Raw genomic sequence first — 17,337 nt, forward strand, 5'->3', positions numbered from 1 at the left:
CCTTTCAGGCAGTGAGTTCCAGACTCCAACCACCCTCTGGGTGAAAAAGTTCTTTCTCAAATCCCCTCTAAACCTCCCGCCTTTTACCTTGAATCTATGTCCCCTTGTTATAGAACCCTCAACGAAGGGAAAAAGCTCCTTAGTATCCATCCTATCTGTGCCCCTCATAACTTTGTACACCTCAATCATGTCCCCCCTCAGCCTCCTCTGCTCCAAGGAAAACAAACCCAATCTTCCCAGTCTCTCTTCATAGCTGAAGCGCTCCAGCCCTGGTAACATCTTGGTGAATCTCCTCTGCACCCTCTCCAAAGCGATCACATCCTTCCTGTAGTGTGGCGACCAGAACTGCACACGGTACTCCAGCTGTGGCCTAACCAGTGTTTTATACAGCTCCATCATAACCTCCTTGCTCTTATATTCTATGCCTCGGCTAATAAAGGCAAGTATCCCATATGCCTTCTTTACCACCTTATCTACCTGTTCCGCCGCCTTCAGGGATCTGTGAACTTGCACACCAAGATCCCTCTGACCCTCTGTCTTGCCTAGGGTCCTCCCATTCATTGTGTATTCCCTTGCCTTGTTAGTCCCTCCAAAGTGCATCACCTCGCACTTTTCCGGGTTAAATTCCATTTGCCACTGTTCCGCCCATCTGACCAACCCATCTATATCGTCCTGCAGACTGAGGCTATCCTCCTCGCTATTTACCACCCTACCAATTTTTGTATCATCAGCGAACTTACTGATCATACCTTTTACATTCATATCCAAGTCGTTAATGTAGACCACAAACAGCAAGGGACCCAGCACCGATCCCTGTGGTACCCCACTGGCCACAGGCTTCCAGTCACAAAAACAACCTTCGACCATCACCCTCTGCCTTCTGCCACTAAGCCAGTTTTGTATCCAAAGTGCCAAGGCACCCTGGATTCCATGGGCTCGTACCTTCTTGACCAGTCTCCTGTGCGGGACTTTATCGAAGGCCTTACTGAAATCCATGTATACCACATCCACTGCGTTACCCTCATCCACACGCCTAGTCACCCCCTCAAAAAATTCAATCAAATTAGTCAGACATGATCTTCCCTTGACAAAGCCATGTTGACTATCCCTGATTAATCCTTGCTTCTCCAAGTGGAGACTAATTTTGTCCTTCAGAATTTTTTCCAATAATTTTCCTACCACTGATGTTAGGCTCACTGGCCTGTAGTTCCCCGGTTTTTCCCTACTCCCCTTCTTGAATAATGGTACTACATTAGCGGTTCTCCAGTCCTCTGGCACATCCCCTGTGGCCAGAGAGGTTCTGAATATATGTGTCAGAGCCCCCGCAATCTCCTCCTTAGCCTCACACAGTAGCCTGGGATACATTTCGTCCGGGCCTGGGGATTTATCCATTTTTAGGCCTGCTAAAACCGCCAATACCTCCTCCCGCTCGATGTTAATATGTTCGAGTATATCACAGTCCCCCTGCCGTATTTCTATGTTTACATCGTCCTTCTCCATAGTGAAAACAGATGCAAAAAATTCATTTAGAACCCCTCCTACATCTGCCGGCTCCACACACAGATTGCCATTTTTGTCCCTAATGGGCCCTATTTTTTCCCTAGTCATCCTCTTACCCTTAATATACTTATAAAACATCTTAGGATTTTCCTTTATTTTGCTCGCCAGTGTTATTTCATGGCCCCTCCTTGATCTCCTAATTTCTTTTTTAAGTATCCTCCTGCACTTTTTGTACTCCTCTAGGGCTTCCTCTGTCTTTAGCCTTTTGTATCTGCCAAAAGCCCTCCTTTTTTTCCTAATCCATTCTCGTATATCCCCTGACATCCAAGGTTCCCTGGAGTTCTTGGAACCACCCTTGACCTTTACGGGAACATGTTGCCATTGTATGGTCTCAATCTCCCTTCTGAAAGACTCCCATTGCTCCGATGCGGATTTTCCTACAAGCAGCTGATCCCAGTCCATTTTGGCCAGATCCTGCCTTATCCTATTAAAATCGGCCTTCCCCCAATTTAGAACCTTTATTTCCGGCCCCTCCCTGTCCTTTTCCATGACCACCTTAAATCTCACCGAATTATGGTCACTGTCACCAAAGTGCTCACCTACTAGCACTTCTTCCACTTGGCCGGCCACATTCCCTAGAATTAGGTCCAGTACCGCCCCCTCTCTTGTAGGACTTTCTACATGCTGGCTCAAAAAGCTCTCCTGGATGCACGTTAAGAATTTTGTACCCTCTAAGCCTTTTACACTCTGAGTATCCCAGTTAATATTGGGGAAGTTGAAATCCCCCACTATTATTACCCTATTATTTGCACAATTTTCTTTGATTTGCCTACATATCTGTTCCTCTATCTCCCCCTGACTGTTTGGGGGCCTATGGTACACTCCCATCAAAGTGCTTGCCCCCTTTTTGTTTTTAAGCTCCACCCATATGGCCTCATTAGAGGAACCTGCTAATATATCATCCCTCCTTATGGCAGTAATTGATTCTTTAATTAATATTGCGACCCCCCCCCTCCTCTTATACCTCCCCCTCTGTCTCGCCTGAAGATTCTGTACCCCGGAATATTGAGCTGCCAGTCTTGCCCCTCCCTCAACCATGTCTCTGTGACAGCAACAATATCATACTCCCATGTGTTTATCAACACCTTCAGTTCATCCACCTTATTCGCAAGACTCCTTGCATTAAAATAGATGCCATCCAGCCTTGCCCTCACATATTTGCCCTGTCTTCCAAGCTGACTTGTTTTTTTCTCTATATTTGGCTGCACATCACCCCCTATTGTAGCTCCACTCTGTATCCCATCCCCCTGCCAAGTTAGTTTAAACCCCCCCCAACAGTGCTAGCAAACCTCCCCGCAAGGATATTTGTCCCGCTCTGGTTCAGGTGCAACCCGTCCGACTTGTACAAGTCCCACCTTCCCCAGAAGCAGGCCCAGTGATCCAGGAAACTGAAACCCTCCCTCCTGCACCAACTCTTTAGCCATGCATTCATCTGTTCTATCCTCCTATTTCTATACTCACTAGCCCGTGGCACTGGGAGTAATCCAGAGATTACAACCTTTGAGGTCCTGCTCTTTAATCTGCTACCTAGCTCCCTAAATTCTTGATGCAGGACCTCATCTCCCTTCCTACCTATGTCGTTGGTCCCAATGTGGACCACGACCTCTGCCTGCTCACCCTCCCCCTTGAGAATGCCGTCAGAATCTGTCAGAATAAACCGCAACTCCAGCGCAGTTATGCAACAAGTAAGCCATATTCTGCTAAATAGACAGCAACTCTGTGGGGTTCCACTTATTTAATCTCCTTATCTTGCTGAATAAACAGCAACTCTGCAGTTAGTTTATAATTATTATTGTCATTGTTTCTCGTTGCAGACATTTTACTGAAAGATGGAACAATCAACCGGAATGCTTTGGGAAAGAGAGTTTTTGGAGATGAAGTAAGTATAGGATATAGAATTTTCCTAAACTCATATGGTGTTTATTTTCAATTGATGCTGCTTTACCACTTTCTCATTCTTAAATCAATCTGAGGGAAATACTGCTAAATAGTTGTGCTAAAGTAGCATAACCCCTGTCAGAATGTGGGGGGGGGGGGGGGTGGGGGGAGAGGAGATGGTGAATGTTGTGTTAAATTCTTATACATTGGCTCAATTAGCCTATGTATTGTGTGTCAGATTTTCCTGCATTAGTCCTAATTTCCTTCTGCATTGTATTCATTGGTGACATTTATGTGAATGAGACACTTTGCAACATTAAACAGTTTGAAGTATTAATTTTCTGCACCATTGTTTACACTGTTCTGAAGCAATAAATATTTGTGATTATAAATGGAACTGGGCATGTTCTGTGGTGATAAACACTTTGGAGCACAAATGTTCAGTATCTTAAAGTTGGGAGGTGGGTCAAAAATTCAGTCTTTCCATGCTTTGAGTTCTTGTTCTGAATTATTTTGCTTTGGAGGAGCTGTCACACGGTGACGGTGACGGCCCCGCCCCACACGGTGGGGAGCATGTTGGCCGCAGTCCATTGTTTTATCTCCTGCCAGCTAATTCACTGCAGCGGTAGGAAACAGAAGCAAGAGATCAGCCTACTTACTTTGTAAGCAAAGCAGTAATTTCAGTGATTTTTTTTTTTGCTTGCACAATGGCAAATAGACATTGGTGCCACCATCTTGGTGATGTTGCTGAAAAGCTTCCTTATGACTTACAGATCAGAAACTACTGTATTTTGTAGATTTATATTTAGTAAACAGATGCTGTCTAATTGTGTGAGGGGTTGCGAGCCTTTAGGTGCTTAGGCCCCGTGCTCTGGAATTCTCTGCTGAAACCTCTTGGCGTCTCCTCCTTTACACCCACCTCTTTGACAAAGCTTTTGATCAATCCTCCAAATACCTCCTTTGACTTGGTGCCTGTATTTTTCCTTATACTTATGTGAAGTGCTTAAGTAACTAAAAAATGCAAGTTATTGTGCAGCATAATAGTCAATTACATACTGACTATCTGAAGTTTTTCCACCTTCACTCAGCAAGGCACAGTACCTGGTGGCAGATGCATAAGTTATTTCTGCTAGATCTGCATCCATCCCATTCCCACATAGTGACATGCTGAATAGAAGAACTCCTATTTCTCATCTACATGCTGCCCCTCGGCGACATCATCTGAAAACACGTGAGGTTCCACATGCACACTGACGACACCCAGCTCTACGTCACCGCCACTTCCCTCAACCCTTTCACTGCCTCTTATTTGTCATGCTGCTTGTCCGACATCCAGTATTGGTTGAGCAGAAATTTCCTCCAATTAAATATTGGGAAGCCCGAAGCCATTGTCTTTGGTCCCCACCACAAGCTCCATTCCCCAGCCACCCCCCTCCCTGGCCACTGTCTGAGGCTGAACCGTTCGCAGCCGTTATGTCCTATTTGACCCTGAGCTGAGCTTCCGACCCCATATCCTCTCCATCACCAAGACCGCCTACTTCCACCTTCATAACATCGCCCATCTCCACCCCTGCCTCAGCCCATCTGCTGCTGAAACCCTCATCCATGCTGATGTTACCTCCAGATTTAACTATTCCAATGCTCTCCTGGCCGGCCTCCCACCTACCCCCCTCCATAAACTTCAGCTCATCCAAAACTCTGCTGCCCGTATCCTAACTCGCACAGAAGCATTTAGTACCACATCTCCTGGAGATAATGCACTTTGATAGTATATACTTTCTGTTTAAGGAGAAGCTCAAATGTCTAACAGACATTGTCTGGCCAGAGACGGCCACTCTCGTGAAGCAGAAGATATCAGAGGCTGGTGCTGAGGGTGAGTAACAAGGATCTAACATTGCCATCCTAATGAAATTGAACATCTCATTTCTATTTTATGTAAAAATGACTGCCACAAAGATCTACTTGCCGTGAAGTTGTTTGAATTTAACTTGTACTTTTTATTCTTCAAAGTGCCCTTTTGTAGCAGAAATGTTCTTTCTGTAATCAGAGCCCCAATTCAGTTGAAAGACTTGTTGACTCTTTTACTTTCTTCTGGTTATAATTCATGTATTCAATGAGTTCCAAGTCATGACCCTCCTCTAGAGTGATGATCAACGGAGTAATGGCTCTGATTTTCTCTCCTAGCTGTAAACTCACTTTTTTAAATTTTGCTGGTCGTTAGGACATTAAATTTTCCTCTCTGGGCAGTGCTTCTTGATGCTTGCACGTGATTTTCCTGCCCTGGGCTGTTTGCATAGCCCAGGCACCTGATCCAGGATCACACCTTGGCTGGAACCTTGTGCCTGAAAATCGGGCAGGAAACGCAGCTTCAGACCTGAGGGGTGTCCTGGCTGCTGCTCGAAAGTCGAGAGAGGGGAGGTGGTTTAATGAGGAGTCCGTTCTTGCCAACTAAGTCACCATACTACTTTGTGACCCCTAAAGACCCTCTGTTCTACAGTGATCCTGGTACAATCCACATCATCAGGGTTCTTCAGCCACCCCTAGTATCCGCCAGGTGTATAGAGGGAACGATGCGGAGGAAGCCGGAATGTAACCCCTCTCTTCAAAATATCACTAACACTGGGCCTGCACCTACTCCAGGCACATGCCCCATTAGGTTAAATGATAAAGCCTCTGGAAATTCTGGGGTATTGCTGTGGGGTGGAGACCTAACATAATTGATTTCCTCCCTCCCTCCCCCTTTTTCCCTTCACTGCACCTGAGCAGTGCTGATTTCTCAGGCTCGGTGAAGAGGAAAATCTACCCTTAGGTTCCATGTGTTACCTTGTGATGTTTGTGCACACATGTAACATGTCATCTATATGTAAAATGTATTACAAATTCTATGTCTGCATGCACTTTCTGTCGCCATTGGTGGGAGTGTAATTACAGTGTGCAGGTTTACGTAGGCAGTTTTCATTATAAATGTGGCCAGAGGAATTTCTAATGGAAATGTAAAAATGACAGAATTTATGACTTTAATATGGGCAGTGAATTACAGAATTCAGTCTGTGCACTACTCCAAATATCTACCCTCCGCCCCCCTCTACCCCCACCCCCAAGCCGGCCTGTTACTCTGCTTCATCTTGTGTAATGCCACAGGAGATCAACTAGTAATATATATATTGAGGGATGTGATTTCTATGTTAAGATGCTGCAAAATTATAGCCACACTTCAGCTGAAAAACATGGTAAAATATCACCTCAGATGGAATCACCAGATTCAATTGCAGGAGACTGCCATTGTTTCAAACAACACTACAGCCTGATAAGCCAATAAGTTGATGAAATCCTGAACACAGTGCATAACATGAAGACTAAACAGGCAGAAGTGTGTTTCAAGGCAGTAACTTCAAGGAATTCAGCTGATGTTGATAAACAGCTTGAGCTTTTCCAACAGTTTGGTGCGATTTGAACCCCCTCAGCATGTCTTGGCCTTTTGCATGTTGCATCCCGTAGGGAGTGCATGCATTGGCGTTAGAACTCATGACAGCATCTGAAAAGTCTGACACGTTTATTACTCAAAAATTTACGGCTGTTTTAAAATGTTAGGTTAAGCTTTATGTATTTATGTCAAATTGTCAGTTGGTATGCAAGAGATGGATTGATTGTCTAGGAGGGAGTTTAGCAGCTTTAGGTCTCAGCAGCACATTCAAGGAGTTGGGAAAAGGGAAATGGAAGGTGGTGAGTCAGAGCCAGCAATCAGGAAGAATGTTATAGGCCAGCACAAGTAGGATCAGTTCTTTGCTGTGGTTTCAAATAAAAGAATTTTTGTGATCTTTCAGTGAAACACGTTTTAAGAACATAAACTCCAGAATTAGAGTTCAGCCCATCAAGCCTACTTCATCCAAAGTCTACCGTGGAATTCCCTCACATCACCTGTTCATCTATTTTAGAGAGCATCAATTTCCTTCCCAAGGAAAAAAAAACAGAAGTGTTGTTAAATATATCTAACCCTCGTGCACTAAATTGGGACTAAAATGATTGCAGGTGATGTGTTAAAACTTCTGTCTCTTCAGACACTCAGTATTGCACCAGTGGGAACTGTAATAAGCTGAATTTGTGCACAGCCTAAGTCTGAATTTGTGATTAAATGTCCCTTTGCTTTTCTTGTCAGGTAAGTCTGTGTGTGTGCTGGATGCTGCAGTCCTGCTGGAAGCTGGCTGGATTGATATGGTTCATGAAGTTTGGGTCATTATTATTCCAGAAGAGGAGGTGGGTTATGTGTATTTACATACAGCTGTCAGTGAATACAAAACATTTCTCCTGATAACTGACACTTCAGTTATTTAACAGGGTCTGACGTTCCTGGTGTATTACACTGGATAGGTTCATCAATCCTTATTTAGTACACACAGCCTCGATGTTCAAGGTCACGGTGATTCAAGAGCGAGGCGATTCATAATCAAAGGGCATTCTCAACAAAGTAAAATCTGTCATTATTTTTTCTTTGGTGCCGGATCTAGGTTGAAAGTTGAGCTCTGAACCACTCCAGATTGGATCTTCAATTACTGAGGAAGTTTATTTAATATCCATTCTTACAGTTTTGTACCCTTTATACCACTAGTAAGATGTGAGAATAACCATGTGATTCATTTACATGAACTTGCCTTAAATATTGTACTTTGATCGTTATTTCCAATAGTCCTAAATTAGCTGTGCTTCACTATAGCAGTCACAGGCACACTGCAGTTTCTAATGGATACTGAGTTATTGCTTAAAGTGATGTCTGGGACCCAATGCAGTGTCTCCAGGTCACTGTCAGCTTTTTACTATAGATAATAAAATGTCAGTTGTGTTCATAGACGAGAAGGCACCCAGAACATTTTGAAAATAAACTACTGGGATATGTTGGCTTGATATATGTGCATACAGGATCACTAATTTGATTTAACTTGATAAGAGTTTTTTGATGAGGGCAGTGCGGTTGATGTGGTGTATATGGACTTCCAAAAGGCGTTTGATAAAGTGCCGTGTAATAGGCTTGTCATCATCAAGATTGAAGCCCATGGAATAAAGGGGGCAGCAGCAGCATGGATACAAAATATGCTAAGTAACAGGAAGCAGAGAGTAGTGGTGAACGGTTGTTTTTTAGATTGGAGGGAGGTGTACAGTGGTGTTCCCCAGGGGTCGGTACTAGGACCACTGGTTTTCTTGATGTGTGTTAATGACTTGGACTTGGGTGTACAGGGCACAATTTCCAAATTTGCAGATGCCACAAAACTTGGAAGTGTGGTGAACAGTGAGGGGGATAGTGATAGACTTCAAGAGGATATGGACAGGCTGGTGGACTGGGCGGACACATGGCAGATGAAATTGAGACTGGGGAAATAATAATGGAAAACAGGGAAATGGAAGAGGAATTGAACAGATATTTTGTATCTGTCTTCACAGTAGCAGACACTAATAACATACCAATAATAGTAGAAAATCAAGGGGCAAAGGGGAGGGAGGAACTAAAAACAATCACTATCACTGGAGAAAAAGTACTAGGTAAACGAGTGGCCAAATTTGCTGATGATACAAAGATAGGTGGAAAAGCAAGTTGTGATGAGGACACAGTGTCTGCAAAGGGATATTCAAGGCTGAGTTTGACAAATTTTTGATCAGCAAGGGAGTCAAAGGATATGGGGAAAGGGAGGGAAAGTGGAGTTGAGGTAAAAATCAGATCAGCCTTGATCTCATTAAATGGCGGAGCAGGCTCGAGGGGCCGAATGGCCTACTCCTGCTCCTACCTCTTATGGTCTTAACGCAGAAAAATGCGAAGTGATACATTTTGGTAGGAAGAACGAGGAGAGGCAATATAAACTGGAGGGCACAATTCTAAAAGGAGTACAGGAACAGAGAGATCTGGGGGTATATGTGCACAAATCGTTGACAGTGGCAGGGCAGGTTGGGAAAGCTGTTCAAAAAAACAGACGGGATATTGGGCTTTATAAATAGAGGCATAGAGTACGAAAGCAAGGAAGTCATGATGAACCTTTATAAAACACTGTTTCGACCACAACTGGAGTATTGTTTCCAGTTCTGGGCACCTCACTTTAGGAAAGATGTGAAGGCCTTAGAGAGGGTGCAGAAGAGATTTATTAGAATGATTCCAGGGATGAGGGACTTTGGTTACGTGGAGAGACTGGAGAAGCTGGGATTGTTCTCCTTGGAACAGAGAAGGTTGAGGGGAGATTTGATAGAGGTATTTAAAATCATGAAGGGTCTAGACAGAATAGAGAGAAACTGTTCCCAAAGGTGGAAGGGTCAAGAACCAGAGGACATAGATTTAAGGAGTTTGGCTAAAGAACCAACGGTGACATGAGGAAAAACTTTTTTACGCAGTGAGTGGTTAGGATCTGGAATGCAATGCCTGAGGGTGTGGTGGAGGCAGATTCAGTCATGGCTTTCAAAAGCGAATTGGGTAAGTACTTGAAAGGAAAAAAACTTGCAGGGCTATGGGGCTAGGACGGGGGAGTGGGACCTGCTGGATTACTCTTGCATAGAACCGGCACGGACTCGATGGGCCAAATGGCCTCCTTCCGTGCTGTAACGTTTCTATGGTTCTATAATGAGACACGGTAAAAATCATCCAGTGAAATGTTGCTTATTCTTTCTCCCATTATCCACTTGTTATTCGTGCCCTGAGAGGCTTCCTTTGCCTGTTGCCTGGTAACCTACTGTTAACAGTTTTTGTTTAATTGTGAAGCATACCTTTTAGACTTTTGTAACAACTTCCATGAAATGGAAAGGGAAAGATGTAACTCAAACTGGTAGCACTTTCAGTTACTTTCTCACTCCTCTATAGGCAGGAGGCAAATGAAAGAACTCCATGGGTTGACTGTCCAACGTAAAAGCTTTTCTTCATGGATGTGTGGTCCAAGTTTACAAGAGTAACTCTGGCTTTGAGGATTTGGTTATGTTGAAATGTTTTTAAAGTATTTGAGAAATGATTTTTTTTTACATCCTACATAAGTGACTATTACAAAAGTAATCCACTGCTCTTAAAGCACTTTGGGACATCTTAAGGACATGAACACCATATAAATGCAAGCCCTTTGCACTCAGCAGAGAGTGGAGCTTCAACTCCTGATTGCTTTCAGGAAAGGAAGGTTTAAGACCATCCAAGTTGTGATGGGTGCTGTCCCATTGAAAAATACTGCACAATACACAAATCCTGTGCTTCTACCAGGGGAAGGAGAGTGAATTATAGACCATGACGTTTATGCTGTTATATTAATGCTATGGAGCATGGTAACTAACTTTAGTTACAGTACAACATTAATATTAGTTTTCCAAGTTCTAATTTTGCAAGGAGCAGCACAAACCATGAAAATAGCACAATGTATCTAAGACTCTACTACAGCTTCTCGGGCAGTGCCATTTATGACAGCTCATTGAGAAAATATTTAACATATTACCTCTACACTTCACTAATACAAACAATAATACACGGACTCTGCTGTACTTGCTGAATATCTTGGTTTGTTATGATGGCCCTAAAGATGGAATCCTCTTTTCCCATGTGCTAGGCACTCAAGAGGATTATGAGAAGAGACAACTTAAGTGAAGATGATGCTAAAAAGCGACTTGCAAGCCAGTGGACAAATGTTCAGCGGGTACAACATGCCAATGTTGTTCTTTGTACACTATGGGAGCCTCAAGTCACAGAAAAACAGGTTACTGCACCAGTTAATATGAAACAGATGTACACTTTGTATCAGTCATAACATTCAGCACCTAGTAAATATTGTGGGCCAGATTACCTGGCAGAACTATTGTAGCCCAGAGTGTGTGTAGTCCTCAATTAAAGAACAGAGCATTTGTACCCTTCCTGTAATGTGTCATATTTCTACTTACATGTACGATGGTGCACTGCTTTAAGCTGGGAGAAACTTACTCAATGTTGGCACCATGAATTTGAATTCCAGAGGAAACTGGAATTCAAACTCTCAACCATCTGTTTGGGAGTCCAGCGAAACCTCCAGTTACCAGACCACTGTGTGAGCCTATCAGCAGGCATCTAGCCAGCTTTCTGTTGGGACTCCAGCTTAATTGATGGGCATGAGGCCAATCCTTACATTTAGTGATTATGGCAAAGTTTCTTTATCCAATAACATGTTTAACGTGTTTGTTTTGTGATTTCTCAACTAAATGCAGGAGAACGTTGACCTTACTATTTGTTTTCTGTTACACATTTTCAGATCCAGAAGGCATGGCAGTTCCTTCAAAAGCGCAGGCCTCTCTGTTGACATCTTATGAGTCCAAGGAGATCTCTCACTATTTTGTTAACAGTTTAGAAGAACACAGTTCATGGAAGAATGTTAATTAGACTGAATGCACTGATACTACATTCACTAGTACTTGTAGAAACAGTAATCGCATCACGGGTGTAATAATTGCGTTTCAAATTGATAAGTTGCGCATGATCTGAAAGCACTTTATAATTCCAAAAATCTGTCTGTCCAGTCCCTTAAACCCGCAGGGATGAAGTTTGGGTCGAAGTACATTTCCACAACCATTTTCAACATGAATTTTTAAACTAATAAGTGTTCAATGTGTTTTCCAAGTTCCAACAATAAAGTTTTTATTCAATAATTCAACTCTGCTCTACTTTCTGGAAAATGTGACTATGAAATTATAGATGGTTCTGCTGGAGCTATTGTGGGGGGGTGGGTGGAGGGGGTAATGGGGGCCGGGGGGAGAGAATGGGGTGGAGAGAGTGGAAGCGCGGGGACCGAACAAGAAAGAGGGTGGGGAGTGAGGGGGAATGATAGTGGGGCAGGGAGAATAGGGGTAGGAGCTGGGGAGAGAGGGAGAATGGGAATGGGGCAGGATGGAGGGAGAGGGAAAATGGGAATGGGGTGTGGGAAAGGGAGAATGGAGACAGGGTGGGGGGAGAGGGAGAATGAGATTGGGGTAAGGGGAGAGGTAGATTGGGCCAGGGGGAGATTGGGGGCAGGGGCACGTTAGAGGGAGAAGGTGGACGGGGAGAGAAAATGGGGGTGGGGAGAGCAAGAATGGGGAGATGGGAGAATCGAGAATGGGGACGGGGAGAGAGGGAGAATGGGGGTGGGGAGAGAGGGTGAATGGGGATGGGGACCAAGCCACACAATTCTTCATTACAGAATTATATAAAAGTTAAAATGCAACTCCACATCCCTTATCAATAACTTGAATTTTCCTTACTTTTTTTTCCATAGTCCGGTACAACTCACTTACTTTGTTATCTTATTGATAGTTTCACTCTTGTTACATATAATTATACAAAGAAACTATTATGCTACTGGAAAGGGATGATTTAGCTGAGGAGTCAAAGACAGAAGCTATTTTGTTAGAACAATAGAGGAGCCATTACGCTACTGGGTATACACTGCAGGCCACCAAATAGTGGAAAGGAGATAGAGGAGCAAATTTGCAGGCAAATTAAAGCAAGGTGCAAGAATTATAGAGTAGTGATAATGAGGGACTTCAATTATTCCAATATAGACTGGGACAGTAACAGTGTAAAGGGCAAAGAGGGGGAGGAATTCCTGAAATGTGTTAGAGATCTTTATTGATACACACTTGGAATACTGTGTATCACACTTGGAATACTGTGTACAGTTCTGGTCACCCTATTATAGAAAGGATATTATTAAACGAGAAAGAGTGCAGAAAAGATTTACTAGGATGCTGCCGGGACTTGATGGTTTGACTTATAGGGAGAGGTTAGATAGACTGGGACTTTTTTCCCTGGAGAGTAGGAGGTTGAGGGGTGATCTTATAGAAGTCTATAAAATAATGAGGGGCATAGATAAGGTAGATAGTCAAAATCTTTTCCCAAAGGTAGGGGAGTCTATAACGAGGGGACATAGATTTAAGGTGAGAGGGGAGAGATACAAAAGGGTCCAGAGGGGCAATTTTTTCACTCAAAGGGTGGTGAGTGTCTGGAACGAGCTGCCAGAGGCAGTAGTAGAGGCGGGTACAATTTTGTCTTTTAAAAAGCATTTGGACAGTTACATGGGTAAGATGGGTATAGAGGGATATGGGCCAAGTGCAGGCAATTGGGACTAGCTTAGTGGTATAAACTGGGCGACATGGACATGTTGGGCCGAAGGGCCTGTTTCCATGTTGTAAACTTCTATGATTAGTGTGTTAACAGCCTACCAAGGAAAGAACCAGTGCTGGATCTAGTTCTGGGGAATATGGAGCATGTTTCAGTGTGGGAGCATTTGGGAAACAATGATCCAAAAGTCATCAGGAGCACAATACTGCAGATGCTGGAAATAATCTGCAAGTAAGCCAGCATCTGTGGAGAATGAAAAGGATGGAAATTGCAGAGGTCCTGGCCAGAATCTTCCGATCCTCCTTAGATAAGGGGGACGTTTTTTTTTATTCGTTCACGGGATGTGGGCGTCACTGGCAGGGCCAGCATTTATTGCCCATTCCTAAATGCCCTCAAGAAGGTGATGGTGAGCCGCTGCCTTGAACCGCTGCAGTCCGAGTGGTGAAGGTTCTCCCACAGTGCTGTTAGGAAGGGAGTTCCAGGATTTTGACCCAGTGACGATGAAGGAACGGCGATATATTTCCAAGTCGGGCTGGTGTGTGACTTGGAGGGGAACGTGCAAGTGGTGGTGTTCCTATGTGCTTGCTGCCCTTGTCCTTCTAGGTGGTAGAGGTCGCAGGTTTGGCAGGTGCTGTCGAAGAAGCCTTGGTGAATTGCATCCTGTGGATGGTACACACTGCAGCCACTGTGCGCCAGTGGTGAAGAGAGTGAATGTTTAGGGTGGTGGTGGGTGGGGTGCCAATCAAGTGGGCTGCTTTGTCTTGGATGGTGGCAAGCTTCTTGAGTGTTGTTGGAGCTGCACTCATCCAGGCAAGTGGAGAGTATTCCATCACACTCCTGACTTGTGCCTTGTCGATGGTGGAAAGGCTTTGGGGAGTCAGGAGGTGAGTCACTCGCCGCAGAATACCCAGCCTCTGACCTGCTCTCGTAGCCACAGTATTTACATGGCTGGTCCAGTTAAGTTTCTGGTCAATGGTGACCCCCAGGATGTTGATGGTGGGGGATTCGGCGATGGTAATGCCGTTGAATGTCAAGGGGAGGTGGTTAGACTCTCTCTTGTTGGAGATGGTCATTGCCTGGCACTTGTCTGGCGCGAATGTTACTTGCCACTTATCAGCCCAAGCCTGGATGTTGTCCAGGTCTTTCTGCATGCAGATATGGACTGCTTCATTATCTGAGGGATTGCGAATGGAACTGAACACTGTGCAATCGTCAGCGAACATCCCCATTTCTGACCTTATGATGGAGGGAAGGTCATTGATGAAGCAGCTGAAGATGGTTGGGCCGAGGTCACTGCCCTGAGGAGCTCCTGCAGCAATGTCCTGGGGCTGAGATGATTGGCCTCCAACAACCACTACCATCTTCCTTTGTGCTAGGTATGACTCCAGCCACTGGAGAGTTTTCCCCCTGATTCCCATTGACTTCAATTTTACTAGGGCTCCTTGGTGCCACATTCGGTCAAACGCTGCCTTGATGTCAAGGGCAGTCACTCTCACCTCACCTCTGGAATTCAGCTCTTTTGTCCATGTTTGGACCAAGGCTGTAATGAGGTCTGGAGCCGAGTGGTCCTGGCGGAACCCAAACTGAGCATCGGTAAGCAGGTTATTGGTGAGTAAGTGCCGCTTGATAGCACTGTCGATGACACCTTCCATCACTTTGATGATGATTGAGAGTAGACTGATGGGGCGGTAATTGGCCGGATTGGATTTGTCCTGCTTTTTGTGGACAGGACATACCTGGGCAATTTTCCACATTGTCGGATTGATGCCAGTGTTGTAACTGTACTGGAACAGCTTGGCGAGAGCTACCCTCTTCCTTTTTATATATTTGTCGAAGCTTTTACTGTCACTTTTTATATTTCTTGCTAGTATACTCTCGTAATTTATTTTCTCCCTCTTCATTATTCTTTTAGTCATCCTTTGCTTGTTTTTAAAGTTTCCTTGACTTCCTTAGTTAGTCATGGTTGGTTCACCCTTTTTGTGGAGTCTTTCCTCCTCACAGGGATATATTTTTGTTGCGAGTCATAAAATAGCTTTTTAAATGTTTGCTACTGCTCATCCACCATCATACTATCTAATCTGTTTACCCAGTCCACTTTAGCAAATTCCGCCCTCATTCCTTTATAATTGCCTTTATTTAAGTTTAATACAGTAGTTTCAGACCCAAGATCCTCGCTCTCAAACTGGATGTGAAATTCTATCATGTTATGTTGCTGTTGATTGAGAGTAGACTGATGGGGTGGTAATTGGCCGGATTGGATTTGTTCTGCTTTTTGTGGACAGGACATACCTGGGCAATTTTCCACATTGTCGGGTGGATACCAGTGTTGCAGCTGTACTGGAACAGCTTGGCTAGAGGCACGGTTAGTTCTGGAGCACAAATCTTCAGCACTACAGCCGGGATGTTGTCATGGCCCATAGCCTTTGTTGTATCCAGTGCACTCAGCTGTTTCTTGATATCATGTGGAGTGAATCGAATTGACTGAAGACTGGCTTCTGTGATGGTGGGGATATCGGGAGGAGGCCGAGATGGATCATCCACTCGGCACTTCTGGCTGAAGATGGTTGCAAACGCTTCAGCCTTGTCTTTTGCACTCACGTGCTGGACTCCGCCATCGTTGAGGATGGGGATGTTTACAGAACCTCCTCCTCCTGTTAGTTGTTTAATTGTCCACCACCATTTATGACTGGATGTGGCAGGACTGCAGAGATTTGATCTGATCTGTTGGTTGTGGAATCGCTTAGCTCTGTCTATAGCATGTTGCTTCCGCTGTTTAGCATGCATGTAGTCCTGAGTTGTAGTTTCACCAGGTTGGCCAGGTTCTCCTCCCCTCCCCTAACACTCCCAATTCTCGCCCCCTCCCCCTCTCTCCTAACACTCCCAATTCTCTCATTTTTAGGTATGCCTCGTCCTGCTCCTGCAATGCTCTTTTACACTCCTCATTGAACCAGGGTTGATCCCCTGGCTTGCTGGTAATGGTAGAGTGAGGAATATGCCCGGCCATGAGGTTACAGACATAAGAACATAAGAAATAGGAGCAGGACTAGGCCAATCGGCCCTTCGAGACTGCTCCGCCATTTAATAAGATCATGGCTGATCTGATCCTAACCTCAAATCTAAATTCATGTCCAATTTCCTGCCCGCTCCCCGTAACCCCTAATTCCCTTTACTTCTAGGAAACTGTCTATTTCTGCTTTGAATTTATTTAATGATGTAGCTTCCACAGCTTCCTGGGGCAGCAAATTCCACAGACCCACCACCCTCGGAGTGAAGAAGTTTCCCCTCATCTCAGTTTTGAAGGAGCAGCCCCAGAAGACTGGAGAATTGCAAACGTTACACCCCTGTTCAAAAAAAGGAAAGTGCGATAAACCCAGCAATTAGAGGCCAGTCAGTTTAACATCCCCTGGATCTCTTCCCCCACCCACAACCCTCACCTCCCCAACACTCCCAATTCGCACCCCCCCTCCCCTAACACTCCCAATTCTCTCCCCTCCCCCTCTCTCCTAACACTCCCAATTCTCTCCCCTCCCCCTCCTCTCTCTCCCCTCCCTCTCTCTCTCCCCTTCTCTCCTAACACTCCCAATTCTCTCCCCTCCCCCCTCTCTCCCCTCCCCCCTAACACTCCCAATTCTCTCCCCTCCACCCAACACTCCCAATTCTCTCCCCATCCCCCCCAATTCTCTCCCCATCCCCCCCAACACACCCAATTCTCCCCCCCACTCTCCCCCTCCCCCCTAACACTCCCCCTCCCCTCTCCCCCCTAACACTCCCAATTCTCTCCCCCTCCCCCCTAACACTCCCAATTCTCTCCCCCTCCCCCTCCAACA

At 44.9% G+C, this 17,337-nt stretch overlaps 1 protein-coding gene across 2 annotated transcripts in view; it reads left to right on the plus strand.

Moving 5' to 3' along the window:
* The window catches only part of coasy (CoA synthase), a 121,451-nt gene extending 109,386 nt beyond the window's left edge, over window positions 1–12,065 (plus strand). Inside the window, exons 5-9 of one of the 2 annotated variants that reach the window (XM_067969285.1) lie at window positions 3,375–3,439; window positions 5,227–5,311; window positions 7,595–7,692; window positions 10,995–11,141; window positions 11,667–12,065. In XM_067969285.1, the coding sequence (XP_067825386.1) occupies window positions 3,375–3,439; window positions 5,227–5,311; window positions 7,595–7,692; window positions 10,995–11,141; window positions 11,667–11,714 (443 nt within the window). In that variant the 3' untranslated portion in view covers window positions 11,715–12,065. Of the gene's footprint in view, window positions 1–3,374; window positions 3,440–5,226; window positions 5,312–7,594; window positions 7,693–10,994; window positions 11,142–11,666 lie in introns of those variants that run through there. The other variant, XM_067969284.1, reaches the window with a different exon arrangement.
* Window positions 12,066–17,337: the final 5,272 nt, after the last annotated feature.

This window comes from Heptranchias perlo, chromosome 30 (genome assembly GCF_035084215.1).
Source record: "Heptranchias perlo isolate sHepPer1 chromosome 30, sHepPer1.hap1, whole genome shotgun sequence".
NCBI lineage: Eukaryota > Metazoa > Chordata > Chondrichthyes > Hexanchiformes > Hexanchidae > Heptranchias > Heptranchias perlo.